General features: G+C 32.6%; 2 protein-coding genes across 2 annotated transcripts in view; one reads left to right on the forward strand and one right to left on the reverse strand.

Annotated features, from left to right (window-relative positions):
* Positions 1-551: 551 nt before the first annotated feature.
* Positions 552-12,434, reverse strand: LOC118195032 (uncharacterized). Its single transcript, XM_085818490.1, has 2 exons — positions 12,376-12,434; positions 552-12,015 (listed from the first exon to the last, which is right to left on the reverse strand). The coding sequence occupies exon 2, from the start codon at positions 8,119-8,121 to the stop codon at positions 4,876-4,878; it is 3,246 nt and encodes a 1,081-aa protein (XP_085674616.1). The 5' UTR covers positions 8,122-12,015; positions 12,376-12,434; the 3' UTR covers positions 552-4,875.
* Positions 12,435-12,665: 231 nt separating this feature from the next.
* Naxe (NAD(P)HX epimerase) overlaps positions 12,666-19,866 on the forward strand; it is a 105,290-nt gene continuing 98,089 nt past the window's right edge. Inside the window, exon 1 of the mRNA XM_085818491.1 lies at positions 12,666-12,849. Coding sequence (XP_085674617.1) covers positions 12,722-12,849 — 128 coding nt within the window. The 5' untranslated portion in view covers positions 12,666-12,721. The remainder of the gene's footprint in view (positions 12,850-19,866) is intronic.

The raw sequence follows: 19,866 nt of genomic DNA on the forward strand, positions 1-19,866 counted from the left end.
ATCCGACCCTGACAGTATGCAGTAAGATTTTAAGCTAATAAAATTTAAATTAGGAAACACTTCTACAGAACAGCAAGCAGCAGATTGCTTTCAAAGTTATGAAATCTGACATAAAAAAGTGTAGATTAATCTATACAATATGTTCAACAAAACAGTAAACTACCTGCAGAAAGTCTGCACTCATAGCATTCTAAACAGAGCTTCAAGTAAAATCAGAAAGGCAAAACAAACTAATAGAAATTGATGAAAGCTTTTTTACAAAGCAGGTTGAACACTGATTTTTTGTTAAAGATGTGTCAGGTTTTCAGAGTTCCACAGGAACAACTAACAGAAATTTGGTAGCATCTCCCTAACTTTCACAGTCGATGAGATAATATGTAAGTACTGCAGAATGTTTTAGTGAAGAAATTGAATAGCCACAAAATATAACAACTACTACTGAAATATAAATGAATTTTTCTATAAAAAATAAACCTTTATTTATTCCCCCCCTTTTTTAAGCCTCAGGTTCTTAAAATACCATTTGAACTTTACCTACAACCAAGAACTAGCAAGTCTGCTCTAGGAACAGGATTTAAAAATTTAAAAACCTTGCTCCACAGAACATCCCAGCTGGTTTTTTTTCCTTGAAATAAAATACCAAGTATTTTATTGTGATAAGAGATAACCTATCATCATCACAGTCATTAAAATAACTGATTCTCTTTTCTATATTGTCATTCACATTTAATGATTTGAGCTCAACTTAATTGCAAAACAAATGTTAGATACTTATGCTTCATAAAACAGAACTCTTAGTATCTAAGCCTGAATTTAAAACCAGTTTTCCTAAAACACCTACACTAATGATTTTAAAATTACTGATAATTCTTATATTAAGAATGTATAAAATGGAAAATTTATTGGAATACTGAATGCATAATTTACTTCAATACATAATTTATCTTCTTTTAATATGTTACATTATTCCAAAAATTCATATTTTAAAAGTATGTACTATACTTAAGACAGATCTCTCAAATGATGTTGAATTTTAACGATGGCTGTTACATTTTTCAGTCAGTTGTACACTTCTATCAGAAGCAAAAATGTTTTATTCACTACAATCCATCCTTTTGTAGTTCTTTGAATAGTGTGAATATTATTAAAACAATTTGAAGGACTGAAGTCCATAGCTATCCCATAACAGTTAATATGCACGTATGATACAAGCTCTTGATCATCCAAGGTGACCTTGGTGTATATTACTTTGAAAAATCAGTCTATCATATAAAAAACTGAAATTTATTAATTCTTGAAACTATTCTTAGCATAAAGAATATCAAAATTTTCTCAGTATCTTGCACAAAAGATCACCCACCGTGTGAAATTCCTAAACGAATATGAAGTTAACTGAATAATATTACTACACACTGAACATAAATTTCAAACGTTTTTTCCCACCAAAATATACTGAGGAATGGATACTTGCCATTTTATTTACCATGTTTACATTCTAGGCGCCTAAATAAATGCAATGAATTAATAGAAAAATCAAACTAAAATTCAGTTCAAATTTATATGGACTAGATTATTGAACTATTTGAAATTCAATTCTGTTGTAAAATATATTAACATTTAATTCTTATATTCTTTGGCTAATTCCATTTTTTAAATCTTCATATAAAAATTTAGAAATGACTACAGATTAAGACAACTCTGAATAAATGAAATTTAATAACATCAATAAAATGTAACAAGAAAAAAAGTACAATTCAAAAAAATTAATTAAATACATTCCATTTATTTCTGAGAAACATTTTCCTTTGTTAAGACTAAAAATTAAAAAAAGGAGAGTAGGCAGCAATGAATTATTCTTCAATATCAAAATGTCCTAATTTCCATACTGGCTTTAGTTATCTATTAAATGAAAGTCCACAGGAGACATTCAGATAAATTTCTAAAATTACTACACTTGAAGAAAAAAAATTGACGTGGTCATTATTTTTCCCTGAGACTTCCACCTCGTTTATATAAAACGGGATTTTAAAAATTCATTTTGGTAGGGAGTTGTAGGTGGGAAACAAGAAAATACAGGAAAGCTGTTTAAAATTATAAAAAAAAAAAAAAAAAAAACCTACAAAGGTAAATTTCCCATTCCAGAAGCAGCAAGAAATATACAAACCATTTTGCTTCCAACTTCGTGCTTAACAGTATGCAGAACCATATTTAGACTTAATAAGGTCCTAAGCTATTTGAGATATGGGGCCCTTTGTAAGTCTGTTATACAGTACAAAGTCCGTAATCCGGACTCGTCGGGACTTCGGCGATTTTGGATTACAGATGTTCCTCCCCCCCCCACAGAGAGGTGTAAAATTGATAAACAGATTTCGGAATGGTTAGAGAAACAAAGGATATGCCTTTATACATTTTTTGCAGCAATTCCATTTTTTGTTTGATAGTCATCAAAACATGCTTTCGCTTTGTAGATCCTTTGGCAGCTCCAGAATCGGAAATTCTTTTTGACATAATCTAAAGTTCAAGCTTACTTTTATAAAATTGCTCTAACAGTCCAAAAAAAAAAAAAAATAATAAGCCGGATCCAATTAGAAGATTAAGGAACAACGCAATCTGCAACATTAACTGAAATAGATAATTAGATAACTTTAGCTTAGCTTATACCGTCCGTTATACATTAAATGCGTATGCGTAAACGCATATGCGCATGCGCAGAAAGTTTGTAGCTTTGAGGTCCAGATTATAGATCATTCCGGATTATGGACGTCCAGATTAAAGACTTTTGACTGTATTCTTATAATAGAAAAGGGGTGGTCACTGTATGCTGCAGAAAAGCTTCTCCAACAGAAAGGTGATGATAAAGAAAAACTAAGTTATTTTATGAACTTGAGCATACTCTCTATAGCCACACTTGGAAATTTTCATTTTTGGGGGGTTAAAAATCTATTTTCACCTGTGCCACTAAAACGAAAGGTAAAGTTCAATAGGAAAAATTTTCACAGATAACAGCAAGTTTAACGAATTAATGAAATGAAAGAAAATCCAGAATGATTTAAAATTTACACACATGCTCAGACATTCATACCCAGAATTAAAAAAAAAAAAAAAATATCAATAATGAAATTCTGAATTTAGTTTCAGTATTGCATGATAATCAACACCAACACTTAAATGTCACTAACATATTTAATGAACTTTTGTCATTATGCAGAATGATACTGGCACAGCTATAACACACTGATTTTTACTTGAAAGAAATGCTCAAATTTTTTTAGTATGATTAGTCTTCATACTAAAAAAATGCTGGATAAATAGCTCAACCACCATACTCAAATAAAAACTGCTATTGATTGGAAACTTGCCTTTACTAGAAAATCCACGAGCATAGCCTTTATACTTTAATATCATAAATTACATGAAATAAATAAAACTATTAAAACTAAATTCCATATTTATTCAAATTGGTAGGACCATCTGCTACTACTTTGTTTTATCCTAAAAACAAATAATTATTAAATGATATGCAGGGCTGGAAATTTATGAATACAGCAAATGACATAAATAAATTCATTTCACATTTTGTTCCAATTGATCGATTTACTAGGAGAAAATTTAAATTATGGACATATCACATATAATTAGCAGAATTCAGTAGTTAAAGCCAAACATTTTACCAATCTGTTTAAGCCTTGAATTTACCAATAATGATACTATAATTAAGGACTTTTTACGAAAAGTTAACTTCTATGCAATCAAATAAAGCATGTTAACCTGCAAAACAAGGCACAGAAGTCAACCTTGAAATCTGAAAAATAGCAAGACTTCTGGGAGAAAGTAGAGATGCTTTTACGCTGCGTGGCAACATTAAAAATATACTGATTTATACAGATATATTTTAATGCCTTTATTTTTTAAATTGCTTCCAAATGAATTCGTTCTTAATTATAGCCAAAAAATTAAAGATTAAAATTGAGATTTAAAAGGTCTACTAGACTTTTCGAGAAATGAAATACTCAGTAGAGAATGCACAGCTTATGCTAACTATAATTCTGAAGAGAAATTCTTGCAATTAGAAAAGCCACTACCTTTCAAATTGAAACCTTTTCCCGACTGCGATATTTTAAGTTTAGAAATGAAAAGGCAGATGTTATTTATGTCTGGATAAAAGGTACAGAGTTAAAAACTGCAATCAAAAAGTAAAATTAGCTTCTATAATTAACAAACATTCGAAAGTGAATTGTTGGGCATTAAAATAACACAAACAAGAACTAAGTATCATACTTATTCAAAAAAGGTACAAAGAGCACTATATAGACTAAATAAAAATAATATTCACAGGAAAAGTGCACAGGGCTCTACTCTTGTATGCGCCTTCAGATCACCAAATGTGGCGATATGTGTTCTGCGCTGGGTTTTGGCGCGATTGTTAGCGGATGGAAAGTAGACTCAAACGTTCGTTACTGCGTTTATTAGACTGTGTGAAGAACAGGTTCGTACAATAGATATACAAGTAGTTCGGCGCTCGCAGGCGCCCTCTTGCAGGGAACAAAATCAAAATTTACATAAGGCGCGAACATGCCGCCCACCTTGAAATACTATTTCAACATTTAGTGGTTAAAATTCAGTAAATTTAAAACACAATACAATATTAAAATTATGATATAATACTTAATTTATAATACATGAATTAAAACTCAAATTGGTAATGGACACAATTTTGTAATATTTCTTTTAACCATGCCATCTGAAGTCTTAATAGTCACAACCCTAACAACACTATCAAGACCAGGATGTAACTGAGTAATTCCACCCATTTTCCATTTAGTTGGAGGTAAGTTATCCTCCTTTATGAGACACAGATCATTAACTTGAAGATTTTTAGTTGGCAAAAGCCATTTTGGTCTTTGTTGTAATCGACACAGATATTCTTTGTGCCAACGTTTCCAAAATTGTTGAACCATTTTTTTGAATATGTTGCCATCTAGTGAGATGGGAAACTTCAATGTAATTTGGTTCAGGAATGCTTGTTAATGATCTACCAATAAGAAAATGACTAGGCGTTAATGCTGACAAGTCATTTGGATCATTAGACAAACTTGTTAAAGGTCGCGAATTAAGACAAGCTTCTATTTGTGTGAGAAATGTTTCAAATTCTTCATATGTCAATCTCGCCTCACCAACTACTCGTTTTAAATGGTATTTTGTTGATTTTATGCCAGCTTCCCAGAGTCCACCCATATGTGGCGCACCTGGAACGTTTAGATGCCATTTAATGCCATTATCAACCAAATATCTGCTAACATTTTGGTTATAAGTTGCAGACCTAGGAAGCCTTTCAAATTTCATCAGTTTGCGTTTTGCTCCAACAAAATTGGAACCACAATCACTATATATATCACTGCTTTTGCCTCTGCGGGAAATGAACCTCGTAAGAGCTGCAATAAAAGCATCTGCTGAAAGATCAGTCACTAACTCTAGGTGAATAGCTCTTTTCGTAAAACAAACAAATAGAGCTATATGTGCCTTGAATGACCTAGAGCCTCGACCCTTATTTGCTTTAATTTGAAAAGGACCTGCGTAATCCACTCCACAGCGCAAAAACGCAGGAGCAGGCGAAACGCGACTAGACGGCAAATCGCTCATCAATTGATTAGTGACAGATGCTCTAATTTTGCAACACTTTATACATTTCCTAACTAAATCTCTGATAACAGCTCTACCATTTATGATCCAATATTGTTCTTGAATGCAAGACTGCATAAGTTGTGGACCTGCATGCAAAAGTCTTTCATGGTAATGTCTAACAATGAGATGAGTTAAAATGTGCTTCTTTGGAAGCAAAATTGGATGCCTAAAACCATATGCAAGGTTTGCATGTCGCAAGCGACCGCCCACCCTGAGAATACCTAAATTATCTAAAAATGGATTCAAAGATAAAATTTTGCTTGTACCAGATAATGATTGATTTCTGCCTAAAGTGTTAATTTCACTCTTAAATTCAACATATTGCATTAATTTAATTAACACATGCATAGCTTTAGTTAATTCACTTGTTTTTAGAAATCCACTTACCTGATCTTCTGAATTTTTACAGTTATTTACAAACCTCAGACATAATGCTACAACACGTTTAAGTTTAGTGAGAGAGGAATATTTATAAAATAAATCATGAGCGTCTGTCAAGTGACTGGCAGCAGTTGTTGACTGAAAAGCACATCTTTGCTCTGGCACAGAATCATTCAGTAGTGGTGCAGATAATGCTTGCTGAAAAGGAAATAAATTATACAATAAATCTGGACCACGTAACCACAATGAAGAAACCAGTGCAGATGATGACACACCACGCGTTGCAAGATCAGCAGGATTAGCATTTCCACTCACATGATGCCACTGGACAGGAGAGGATAAAGTCTGGATTTTTGCTACTCTGTTGGCGACGAAGGTCTTCCATCGGCTTGTATGAGATCTTATCCAGGCTAATACAATAGTGGAATCAGTATGAAAATAAACTTGCGATATAGGAGTATTTAAAGCCCTACAGGTGAAATCCATTAATTTAGTCAACAGTAATGCTCCACAAAGTTCCAATCGGGGAAGTGATATGGTTTTTAGTGGTGCAACTCTTGTTTTGGCTATCACTAACTGAACATTAATTTGTCCAGCATCTAGCACAGAACGATAATAAATTGCAGCGGCGTAGGCCTTCTCTGAGGCGTCACAAAACCCGTGCAGTTGAAACTGGTTATCTGATTCAACCAACAAGAATCGTGAAATTTTGATACTTTTAATGAATAACAAATCTTCTGTAAGTTGTTTCCACTCACATTCAATATCTGGAGGAACCTTTTCATCCCACTGAAACTGATGTTTCCACAATCTTTGCATAATCAATTTATACCGAACCGTGATCGGTGCCAACCATCCAAGAGGGTCAAAGGTCTTTGCGATTACTGAAAGTAATGTTCGTTTGGTTAAGACTTCAGGATATGATGAATTGATTTTGAATAAAAACATATCTGAAGCTGGATGCCACAGGATACCTAACGTTTTTACAGTATCATCATTGTCTATGTTCAAAGAAACATTTGATAAGCACAAATCTGGATTAATTGAATTCAAGACTTCTTTGCTGTTAGAAGCCCATTTTCTTAGAATAAATCCTGCACGTGACAACATCTGATTCAATTGCATTTGTAATTCTATAGCTTCAGTAACTGAATTGGCTCCGGACATCAAATCATCAACGTAGAAGTCCCTAAGACATGTCTTGGAAGCCAAAGGAAAATTAGTTGCTTCATCTATGGCTAACTGCTGTAAACATCTTACCGCAAGGTACGAAGCTGATGCAGTACCGTAAGCAATCCTAGTTAATCGAAAATCCTGAATTGGTTTATAAAGTGAATCGTGCCAGACTATTCTCTGAAAGTCTGCATCTTTTAGTATAATTTGTCTGTACATTTTCTCTATATCTGCAGTTATAGCTATTCTGTGAATTCTGAAACGAATAATTAATGTTGTCAGATCAGTCTGCAACTGTGGACCAACCATCAATTTCTCATTAAGAGAAATACCGCTAGAAGATTTTGCAGAACCATCAAATACGACTCGAAATTTATCACCATTTTTATCCGGAACTGAATGGTGCGGAAGGTAAAAACTAGAATTAGCTGGAACATCAATTTCATTTTCTGGAATCAATTCCATATGACCAAGTTGTTGATAGTCCTCCATAAATTTGTGATATTGACTGGAAAGAGATTTATTCTTAATAAATTGACGTTCAATGCTTTGTAAACGATGTACAGCAACATCCCTTGATGACCCAAGTTCATTTCCCGATCTACGAAATGGAAACTTAACAACAAATCTACCTGTTGAATCACGAGAAAAATTCCGCTTGAAATGATTTTTACATTCAATTTCCTCTTCTGTGTAATGCTTTATGTCCGAAATTTCTTCCAATTTCCAAAATTTTTCAAGCTGGAGCTGAACATCGGTACAACTAGCATGATTAGATACAATTGTTTGTGATACACTTTTAGTCTTTCCGATAATGACCCAGCCGAATATTGATTCCAAGGCTGTTAACGAATGACCCGGAACAGTTAAACGTCCATGAAGCATTATCTCGCCAAATACATCTGCGCCTAAAAGAATATCTATTGGGCCAGGCTGAAAACAATTTGTATCTGCCAACCACAAATGTTTGAAAGATGTGAAAACAGATCTATCAACTTGATATTGAGGAAGGTCACACGTGATCTTGGGTATAATTAATGCATTAACTGAAATGCTTGCGTTTTTATAAAATGGAGATGTTACTTGTAATTGAACTGAACCTGAAACCTTTCCAATTTTTTGCGAGCTCAGGCCATTTACACTTACGTTTGCACTAGTGCGCTTTAGCTGCAGTAAATTTACAGTGCTCTCGAATAAATGAGCCCTGGCTACCTGAATCAATTAGCATCCTGCATTTTTGTAAATCGCCATTAATATCTTTAACATAAACAACCGCAGTAGGCAATAAAACTGCTTGCGCAACAGGCACCGTGGCGTTATTGCTACTAATAGCAGAAGTTCCGGGTTCCATGGGTATATGACATTTTTCATCATTTAAATTTTTCGAACATAACACTGTATTATGTGGCTTTGAACAATATTTACACATTCCTGCACGACATTTAAAAATGGGATGTGTTTTACTATCTTTCAAACAATTAGCACACAACTTATTCCTTTTAATAATATCCCATTTTTCTTTGATAGGGAGTTCTAAAAACTATCACATTTAAATAACTGAGAATGAGAATTACTCTTACAATGAACGCACACATTAGCCACAAGTTGGGACGAAAAAGCGTATCTGCTACCTGAACCGCGAGTTTTAATTTCAGAAGGCAAAATTGACTTCTCCCTCTGGCACCTCGCCAAAGAGGCAATAGCATTCGCTCTGTTTAAAACAAAACGCTTGAATTCAGCAAAAGCAGAAATTTTCTTGTTCGAATGCTCCATCGTCCACTCTTTTAGTGTTTCATGATCAAGTTTCCCTTTTAACAGAAAAATAATCATAGTATCCCAATGCTCTACCGGCTGTTTAAGGATTTTTATTGTATCAATTAATCTCCGCAAACCTGAAGCTGATTCATGTTTTAGAACAGGCTGTGAAGTTAATTCATTTAATGCTGCGTTTATTATTTCTATTTCGTTTTCATAACGTTCAGTAAGCGCTTCCCATGCCTTTTCATAATTCGCATTTGAAATTTGAACTGACTGTAGTAAAACAGCAGCTTCACCTTTCACAGAAAGCTTAAGATATTGCAATTTTTGACTGTCACTTAATGTACTATTATTTCCAACACTGGCAAGAAATAAATCCCTAAATGATATCCAGTCAACATAATTAGAAGTAAACACTGGCAATTCCACGCGAGGAAGTTTCAAGCCGTTTGCATTAGGATTTATTATATCTTTGCTTGAATTTCTAAGTTTTCTTGATTCTTCCTTTAAAGTAATTTTTAATACATCTAATTTGGAAAATAATTCATTCATTTCTATTTCATATTTACTAAACTCTGCGTCAGAACAAGTACCAAGAATGTTATCGTTTAAACAGTTCACTTCAACACTTAATGCACTAACATCATTTTCGTACACTTCAATGGCAGAAAAAGAATTTTCTTGATTTTGTAAACTATTTATTTGTGAAATTAAACGAGTCAACTTACCCTTAATGATACACTTTTGCTTTAAAATTGACTCCATATTCCTGCCGCTGTTTTCACAATCCAGACAAAATATAAATCCGTTTTCCTGCATGAAATGTCCTTCTATACCAGAACGTTAAAAATTGTCTTGACACATCATCCAAAGAAATGCGCTGGCTCACGACGGACCATGTTAGCGGATGGAAAGTAGACTCAAACGTTCGTTACTGCGTTTATTAGACTGTGTGAAGAACAGGTTCGTACAATAGATATACAAGTAGTTCGGCGCTCGCAGGCGCCCTCTTGCAGGGAACAAAATCAAAATTTACATAAGGCGCGAACAGCGATTGCGTGTTGTATGGCAACTCTTTTGACGTTGAATACTCTTTTGCTGGAGTGTTTTAATTGCTCGTTGGTTCGTGTCGTGCGTGTTTTAAAACGGCCTATGTTGCAATGCGAGACGTGGTTGCAAGAGGGTCTGGGAGATTATTTTTAGTGGCTGTGCATGATAGAAGTAAGGAAACGCTGATGTATTAAAGAGTGGATTGAGCCTTGTGCAACTTTTTTTAATCTTACAAGGATTTAGGAAAAGGTTTTTGAACCTTTATTTGTATGAATCTTCTGGATAGTGTGTCTGGTTGTCATATAAATACGATAATGATTACGTGGCGGCATGAAAATGGTATTTCTGCTGTTCAAAAAAGCATTCATTCATGGTAAGTGCATTTTATTTTATTTTTAATCTTATGTTCATTGTTTTTTTAGTATGAACTTCTGTCATTATTGTTGTTTTTTTTTAATTGTTTGAAAATTATTTTAGTTTATTTCGTTGATTAGTGCATAGTGCCTAGATTGCACAATTCGTAGATGTTTCTTAAATTTGAAACAGAATGCTGTGTACATGGTATTCTTTGAAATTTATTGTTGTTGTGTTAATTTATTAAAGCGAGGTGTGCGTAGTTCGTAGATTCTTTCGCTGCCTAGATTGTACAATTTGGAGATTCTTTTCAAAGTTAAAACATATCACTATGTGCAAGGATTCTTGTAAAATATTTTTGGTTAGAAACTACGTTTTTGCTATCTAAATTTTTTGTTTTTTTTGGTTGGAGTTTTAGCTTAAATTGTGTGTTCAAAACGTGGTTTTTGCATGTGCGCAAACCTCGTTTTTAGAAACATTTTAGGCTTAAAGTTCAAAATGTAGACCAAAAAACTTAGAAAGTAATATGGCACCGTGGAGTTTCTCGCCAAATATTATTGGCGAGAAATTTGGCGACCTGAGGGCGCATATAAGAGTAGTTCTTAAAGTGAATTGTTGGGCATTAAAATAACACAAACAAGAACTAAGTATCATACTTATTCAGAAAAGGTACAAAGAGCAAATTCTATATAGACTAAATAAAAATAATATTCACAGGAAAAGTGCACAGCAAAAATGGATGAGAAAAATACACATGTAAGAATAAATTTTCAAACTGATACATATTCAAAAGAACTGCATGACGAACAGCAACAACGAACTAGCTACACACAGAAATGGCATTTTTCTTGAATCATTAAAGTTGGCACATAATCAGATAAAATAAATATTTTCACACATAAAAAGCAGACTTTTATCCTACAATATAAAAAAAATTCAGTAATTGAGATCAGAAAATCTTTTACCAATCTGTTAGGCCAAGAACTTACCCGCATTAGTTTTAATGAATATTCTCAACAAATCGCATCTCAACCTGTCAAATAAACTGTGTTAATATGCAAAACAAGATATTAAATAATACAAACAAGAATTGACATATTTATTCAAAAGAGGCATAAAGAACAATTTTTACGCAAACTAAGTAAAAACGGCACATTTACTTGAAATTTTCTCAAAAATTTACCAGCAAAAACTTGATGAATCTCTACATGAGCTAAAGAAAATATCACATTCAACTTGAAATGAGTTCAGTCAGAAATTTACCAGCACAATAAAAAGAGACATGGAGGGAAAAAAAAAGAATTTTTATATCTACTCCAAAAAAAAAAAAAAAAAAATGCAGAATGAGCAGCAGCAACACAAAACAAAGTAGACAATTAAAAATAGTAATTTTAATGAATCGATCATTAATAATGAAATTCTGGGCATATACTACATAATCAGAGATAAAAGTACAAATTTTCATACATAAACAGCAGATTTTATCCTACAATATGATTCAGTAATTAAGAGCAGGTAATATTTTACCAATTTGCTAGGCCAAGATCTTACCATCATTGGTTCTAATGCATTTTTCAACAAACAGCATTACACATCTGTCAAATAAACTGCATTAATCTGCAAAACAACACATTAAATTAATACAACTAATTAACATATTGCCTCAAAAAAGGCATAACGAAGAGCAACTTCTACACAAACTCAGCAAAAATGGCACATTTACTTGAAATATCCTCAATTAAAAGTTTACTAGTAAAGCTTTTACATGTGTTAGAATTCTCGTGGTTACTTAAAAAAGAAATGGAAACAGTAATCTCTACGCGACTTAAATGAAAATGGCGCATTTATCTAAAAACACGGAAATCGGCCAGAAATCTACCAGCACATAAAACAGAAAATGAGCTTGAAAAAATATACGCATGCAAAAATTACTTTTCATATTTAATAATAAATATAAGATATAAAGCAAACACTTACCAGAGAAATAGAAACCTTGGTTATTTGACGAATAACTTGAAATTTGCCATTGCGCACATCTAAAAACAAACAAATTCAAATTAATCAAGCAAAATGTGTAAATTTGGAAAACAAGGTATTAAAAACTTATTGTAGAATACTTACGGATTAGAAACAGACCACTCTTCAACCACAGTTCCAGAAATAAGAATGCGCCGATGACGCCAATTACTTGGCGAGAAAGTTATTAGTAGATTTTCATGCAACCCAGAGAATCTTGTAACTCCTCCCATTTTTTCCCCCTTTTTTCTCGTGAAGATAACCTGTCAACAACGAATTCCTAGTTTTAGATATTAATATTCCCCCTATGTTAGCGCTGTTATTCATCAGACAAGTTAAAAAAGTTTTCTTTTCTGTTGATAATTTTCGTATTATTTTTAATACTGCTGCGAATTATTCACATTTTCCTAGCATGTCCAATGCAAAGTTTTTAAGGTAAAGTTAATATTTTAAATTTGTTTTAAGACATATATGGAAACATTGCATAGAATAATTTTATAACAAATCATACAGATCAAGAAGTTGTAATTTCTTGTCTAAAATAATATGCTATTGGATGACACCCTGCACTTAATAAATGATTGCTTTAAAATGCTATGCTAATCATTATAACTAAGAGAGAAATATTTGTGGTGTGAACATTGATATGAAATTTTTTAATCCTGATTTTAAGTATTCAGTACATAGCGTCAGTTTAATTTACTGTATAAAAAATAAATAAATTGGCTGATAATACCGTTTTCGGTACTTTTTAGTTAATGGGTCCATATTTGGCGTGAAACATAAATATTGGCCAGAGATAAAATGTCAACACTAATGATATATATAGAGAACTTCATAAAAGCAACGGTTATCTTATTTAATAAAACAATGTAAGAATTCATATATAAGGATGCGGGTAAATGCAGTCGACAACTGTACAGTCATTCATTTGTAGTTGGAGTTGACAGAATTTTACCTTCATGAGCTCTTTGCATCAAACTGAAGAAAGTGTAATATTTGAAGCAACATCTTCTTTATAAACTTTTCTTCTCATAGCATAATCTTCCTTTATTGCATCTTTTTGGTGCTTCAGTAATAATAAAACAGGTATTTTCTGATGATCCCCCCTTCCAATGAAAGCTGTAAAAATGCATTGATAAGGCAGTGCTCTATGTCAACAAAGGCAGCTCAGGTATGTGCATAGTTTGCACCCAGAGGCTTTTCGATATCTTCAGACATTTTCACAAGTGTGTATATAGATTATGATCCCTTCTAGGAATTTCAGCAATTTAGTATAGTGGTTACCTCCATACTGCTGTTATTGTGCCTGAATACTTCAGCACCTCTTTTTTTTTTCCTTCTCATGTTAGGATTTGGTTCTGAGGTCATGTGAGATGCAGAGTTTGTACTGATCTGTGATGTAGTTTTTTACGAAAACAGATCACTGTGTGCATGATAAGAACAACAGCATAAAAAATTAAGAAATTTGTGTGTTTTATATGCACAAAAAAAAAAAAAAAAAAAAAAAAAAAAAAAAATAGAGTGGGTGTATCTTTGAAATATATGCAAAGATACCTGAACAAACATTTCTCTCCATGGTCTCCAATATGTTCATGAATGCTTTCCAGAGTTGTAACAAGTTTATGGCTTTATGATGGGAATGTGGGTAATCAGAAAGTACTATATAATACAATTTCATTTTTTGAATCTCTGAAGTCTTTCAGTATAAATGGTGAATTTGCCTTTGAAGATTTGAATGTTGGCTCATCATTTGATGACTACCAATTCATGTAATCCATACTGATCCTTTCTTTTAAAAAAGAAAATTCAAACTTTAATTAGAGAAACATCTGGAAATGACTAGATTAATGTTCATTCTTCCCACCTATTCACAGTGATATCATTGTTAATAACAGTGATTGTATTACTACTCAGAAAAAATAAAGAAGTTATCACATTTGGCACTTTACGCATAATTGCAACTGATGTCTTGTTAACTGAGAAGCACATAGTTTTATAATTAGTAGTAAAACTTTTCTATTTACTAATTTTCAACAGGTGGCACCTAGATGAGTTTTGGCAAGATCTTTATTAAAATTTAATTTAATAAAGTTGATGTTTAGTAAATTTTTCTGAATTATTGCATATTGAGACTGTTATTCTACATAATCTCAATATGTAATAATTCAGAATACTTTAATAAAATTCATTAATTTCATCATCATTGTCATAAGTTTTGTGTTCAAACCATGAAACTGAAATTGACAAGATTTTTCTGAAGCTAATGTGAAACAACATGAGTGATTTAAAAAGAAATTTTTTATATAAAGAATAATCTTATTAGCACAAAGTCCAAAATCTGAATACTCAGACCTCCAGACCACTTGGGAAAAAAAAAATTGGAAGAGGAGAATTTGTTTTTCCATACAAAGTCTAGGACTTGAGAAAAAGCAGATGCACTTTAAAAGTGACTTTTTCTTCCAACTAACTGAGATTCCTATATGTCACTTTCAACCACCTAGCGGCTAGGGAATCACATCTTGGCCACTGAATGTATATTACTTGATATTTTATTAACATTAGCTAGCACTACACTCTCAGCCCTTGAATTGTTAGGCTGCTGAGTATTTATCTATCTAACCTAAACAATAACTAAACCTCTGAGAGATATATATTTGAAATGGAATGCTCAAACTGGTTTTCTTCTTTTGGCATAACAGTGAGAAATGAGGAAAGAATTAGATTCCAAAGAACATAATTCAGTTAACATAACACACTGCACTCTTCCCTTAATTTTCTGATTTTAAACAGCTTATTTTGCCCCATGTATCATTCTCTTTTTATCAAATTTACACTTTAAGCCTCTATACAGCTGCTTTCCTTTCATATGAAATAATAATACTTAAATTTAAATAAAATAAAATAAATATGTCTAATGAAGACAACTAATATTAAATTCAGATTAAAATGTAATAATTTGCAAAATCTAGAGAAAGAAATCAAGTCATATTTATAAAATGAATTAACTGAGAACTTTTTTTTTTAATAAAAGTAAGAAAAGTGGAACTTATCTATTGGAAGAGTGAAGGAAGTAATTCAGAATGGGAAAAGACATGCTTAGGGTTGCCTGTTTGGCACTATTGCAATAGAAATTGGTGTGAGGTGAATTTAAAATAAGATTTTTTAAAAACTCAAATTTGGAAAGCATTAAAGTAATGCAAGTGAGAAAAGGAAATGAATGACAAATGTTAGAAAAGAATAAAATTTTTAAGCCATGGGCTTATTATAATGTCTTAGAATAGTGCAGGCTGTCAGTTAATAAAAGTATAGTCAAGAAAAATTGTACACTAGTTACATAATTACAAATTGCACTATAAACCCTTTTAATTCATCCTTCTTTATCCTTCTCATATTTAATTTTCAGTTAAAATATTCATTACCTTAGTCATGATTATAAGGTGTAGGTCACTCCAGCTTTTTTAACTTGACTGTTAATAAAGTTAATTGGAATTTCGTTTTCTCATAAAATTTTAATAAAAAAAAGAATCTCGTGCTATTGTTCAGTTCCAGTGCATACTCTTTTAATTCTGTCAATTTAATTAAAAATTGTATTTCAATAACTTGTATTCCAATTCGTAAGTTTAATTGTTGAAAAATTGAATTCCTTTTATTTATGAAAAAGTTTTACTTCTTTTAGATTACAAATGCTGGTTGATCTTTGGATTATGGTAACTTGATGATTTTTTGGTGAAAATTTGGCGACCAACTCTGCTACAGCAACCCTCTATTTTTTTTTCGCCGCCATTTTGTCTTCACGAAGTAAAGACATGTTTCTTTTCTTTTTATTTACTGAACACTTTTTCCAACAATCTACTAGCCGAATTACACTTATGCTAGAAATTTTATGTAACAAAACTGCTGAATCATGACAAATATTAACTGCAAAATTGGGAAAAAGCACACAATCGCAAACTCCTTGCGCGTTTTTCAGAATAGCACATACACATAAACCATTTACACGTCGACTTATTTTTACTTAAAAATATCCCAGAATTGCACAAAAATGGCATTGCACACACTCTTAACTTTATCCATCTACACTGCTTTTTTCTCATAAATTATCAAACGTCAAAATTTTATCATTTGTCGAAACTCCGAGTGTGATGTGCGAATGAAAGCAGTGGCGTAACTAGAACTCTTGGGCCCCTATGCAAAGCCCCTTCCCCAAAAAATTAAGTATTTTTTTTTTAAAAAAAAGAGAGAAAAAGGAAAAACAAGAAACATATCTGAAAGGTTGTATATTTTAACAGTCAACGAAAAGGGTTTGTTAAGGTTTTTTACCCTGGGTACGCAGCCTATCAGTCTGCTGTTGTACTTATTCCTGCTAACCAGTGCTTTTTTTTTTTTTCCCTTTGTGTGTGTGTCTCAACTTTATTATTAAGTACCATTTTCTTCGCAGTTATGCCACATACAGTTCAACACCAAAATCACAAAATTTTTAAAAAGCTGAATAGCAGCATATGTTTAGATCTCTAGATGCAGTGTTAAGTGTTAGCATACATTTTTACAGTTTTTTTTTTTTTTTTTTTTCAGTTTTTTTCCCAGTTTTTATATCAGTATCCAGTTTTCTTAGCAAGATTGCTCACAATTTATTTTATTTTTAATTAAGTTTTTAATATGTTAAATTTGTTTATTTAGTATCATGTTCATCTAACTTACGTACTAACTTACGCCATATAAAACTCAGTTCAACAGCACAATCACTTTATATTTAAAACAGCATACTTATATTTGCTATATTATTTTTTTAAAAACTAGCCGCTCATAGCCACATAATATAGTTATCATAAAAAAGAAAATGTACATAATGATTTTAATGAATCAGCTAATATAATTTCATAAAAATATTGAATACTTCTAATTAAACATGTCATGATTTTAAACATGTTTACTTGAATCAATCACATCAGAAAGTAGTAAAAAATGTTCTCAAGAACTGTGCTTGTTGCTTTTAAAACAGTTTATTATTATCCTTCCAGATCAAATATAAAAGTATCTTAGGCTTTTCTGAATAGCAACATGCTGACGCGTGGAAGATAAAATAATTTTACTTCTAGCAGCGGCAACACATTGCTTTCATAGAAACGACTGTGTTAATTAAAACTGAAAGAAAAATAAATATCTTACATTTTTTTCGATTGGCAGCTTTCTCATGTGCTGAGATAAAAGTGTTCTGTTTCAAAAGTATTGCCACAGCTTTCTTTGAAATTCATTACAGCATTATAAAATACGATATAAATAATAAAACAAATTGGAAATTAAAAATTCGGGCTTCCAGGTGCATATGTTTGGGCAGAGGACTACGTTATTCAAAATGTAATGGCTCTAGGTACCATTGTGTTTTTAAAATGCGAGAAACATACAGAGGTTGGACAAAAATATGGAAACACCTTTAAAAAAACATGTTTCTTTGCTTAATATGGTGTAGGAAACCCGTTGGCATCCAAAACAGCTTGCAGTCTTCTCGGAATGGATAAATACAGTTCCTGTATGTTTTCCAAGGGAATATTATACCATTCTTACTGCAAAACGGTGGCAAGTTCAGATAGCGATGTTGACGGTGGATAACGAGAACGCACTTTCCAATGTAGACCACAAAGGTTCGATAATATTCAGGTCTGGTGACTGTGGTGGCCAGGGGAGATGGGATAACTCATCCTCGTGCTCAGAAAACCAGTCCTGGACAATGTGAGCTGTGTGAACAGGGGCTTTGTCATCTTGGAAGACACCATCACCATCGGGGAACAAAGTTTGTACCATGGGATGAACTTGATCGGCCAAAATGTTCACATAAGTCTTGGCAGTCATGTGCCCTGACACAGTTATCATGGGGCTAGCAGAGAACCACGATATGGCTGACCAAACCATAACAGAACCCCCGCCATGTTTCACTCTTGGCAACAAGCAGTCTGTATTATAGGCTTGAGATGGCGTTCTCCAAACGTAAACTCGGCCAGAAGTGGGAAACAATGTGAAAGAAGACTCGTCAGACCATATTACTCGCTTCCACTGCTCTATAGTCCAGGCTTTATGACTTAAACACCACCTTTTCCTGTTACGGGCATTAGCATCACTGATGAGTGGCTTCTCAATTGCAGCACGGCCAGCAATTCCCTGTTTATGAAGCTTCCTTCTAATTATTTTGGTACTCACAGGGTTCGGTAACACAACATTCATTTCAGCAGTAACTTTTGCAGCTGTGGTCTTCTTATTTTTCGTCACAATTGCCCTTAAGGATCGTCTGTCACGATCACTCGGGACACACTTTTGTCCGTGCTGTGATTTAGCAGACGATGTTTTTCCACTTTTCAAATATGCGGAATAAATCTTCGATACAGTACCTCTTGAAACACTAAACACCTCGGCTACCTTGCTTAAAGCACCTACCATACGTGCTCCAACAATTTGCTCACGTTCGAAGTCTGTTAACTCTGACATAATGCAATGACGTGCTTAGGGTTGTTTGTAATTTAACCTCACATAACAGTACTCCGACAACAACTGAACTGTTTAGCACATTTACGAAGTTGTATAGGTGGCGTCAATAGTCAAAAACGCCATCGCCACCTACATATTTCATTAAAATCAATCAATCTTTTCAAACATGCATTTCACAAGGTGTTTCCATATTTTTGTCCATCCACTGTACATTCATACATGCAGAATCCCCATTATTTAATTTCTTTAAAAATAATACAGAGCGATAATATTTGACAGCAATAATTTGATAAGGGATATGCCGTTTATAGTGACCAAAGCAATGCGTATTATATTAAACTGTAAGAATCACTCATTTATGAATTTAATTTTAAGTTTTAATGCTAGGAATGATTTTTGGAGTTGGTTAATGGAAATGCCAGTATCAGATTAAATATATGAACAAAATTAAACGCTCGAAATTATATGTTCTGAAAATTGAGAACTGCAAATAATATACCATAATTTCTCTTTTATTTTTGCAAAGTCCATTCCAAATTAAGTACCAGAATCATGCCTAGTTACTTCTTTGATTTATACTTCAAAAATATATCTATTGATTATTTGATTATAATAACAAAATAATACACAAAATAATTACATATATATAAAATAATACCAGTTTAATAAAAATTATTATACCTGTTTTCAGGCATCTAGTAATTTAATTCTTGTAATTTTATACCTTGTATCATATTTTGTTCCATTCATATATGCCTGTATACATATAGATATATATAATTTAAGGATTCCATATTAACTAATACATATATAACCAAAAACTGCATCACATCACTAATGTATTCAGTATATGATTAACTTCATTAAGAATTTTTTGCAGTCTAGTTTGTGTTATTTTATAAGTCCCGAATCAAAAACAATTAATGTTTACATGGCGTTAAAAAATTAACCAAACATTAGCCACCCCCAATG

The sequence above is a fragment of the Stegodyphus dumicola genome, chromosome 6 (genome assembly GCF_044657685.1).
Source record: "Stegodyphus dumicola isolate Sdum_Otavi_A_Nest chromosome 6, ASM4465768v1".
In the NCBI taxonomy this organism is placed as follows: domain Eukaryota; kingdom Metazoa; phylum Arthropoda; class Arachnida; order Araneae; family Eresidae; genus Stegodyphus; species Stegodyphus dumicola.

Coding starts and splice junctions, on each gene's coding strand:
- LOC118195032 (XM_085818490.1), bottom strand. CDS start 8,121: ATGCTTCATGGACGTTTAACTGTTCCGGGTCATTCGTTAACAGCCTTG.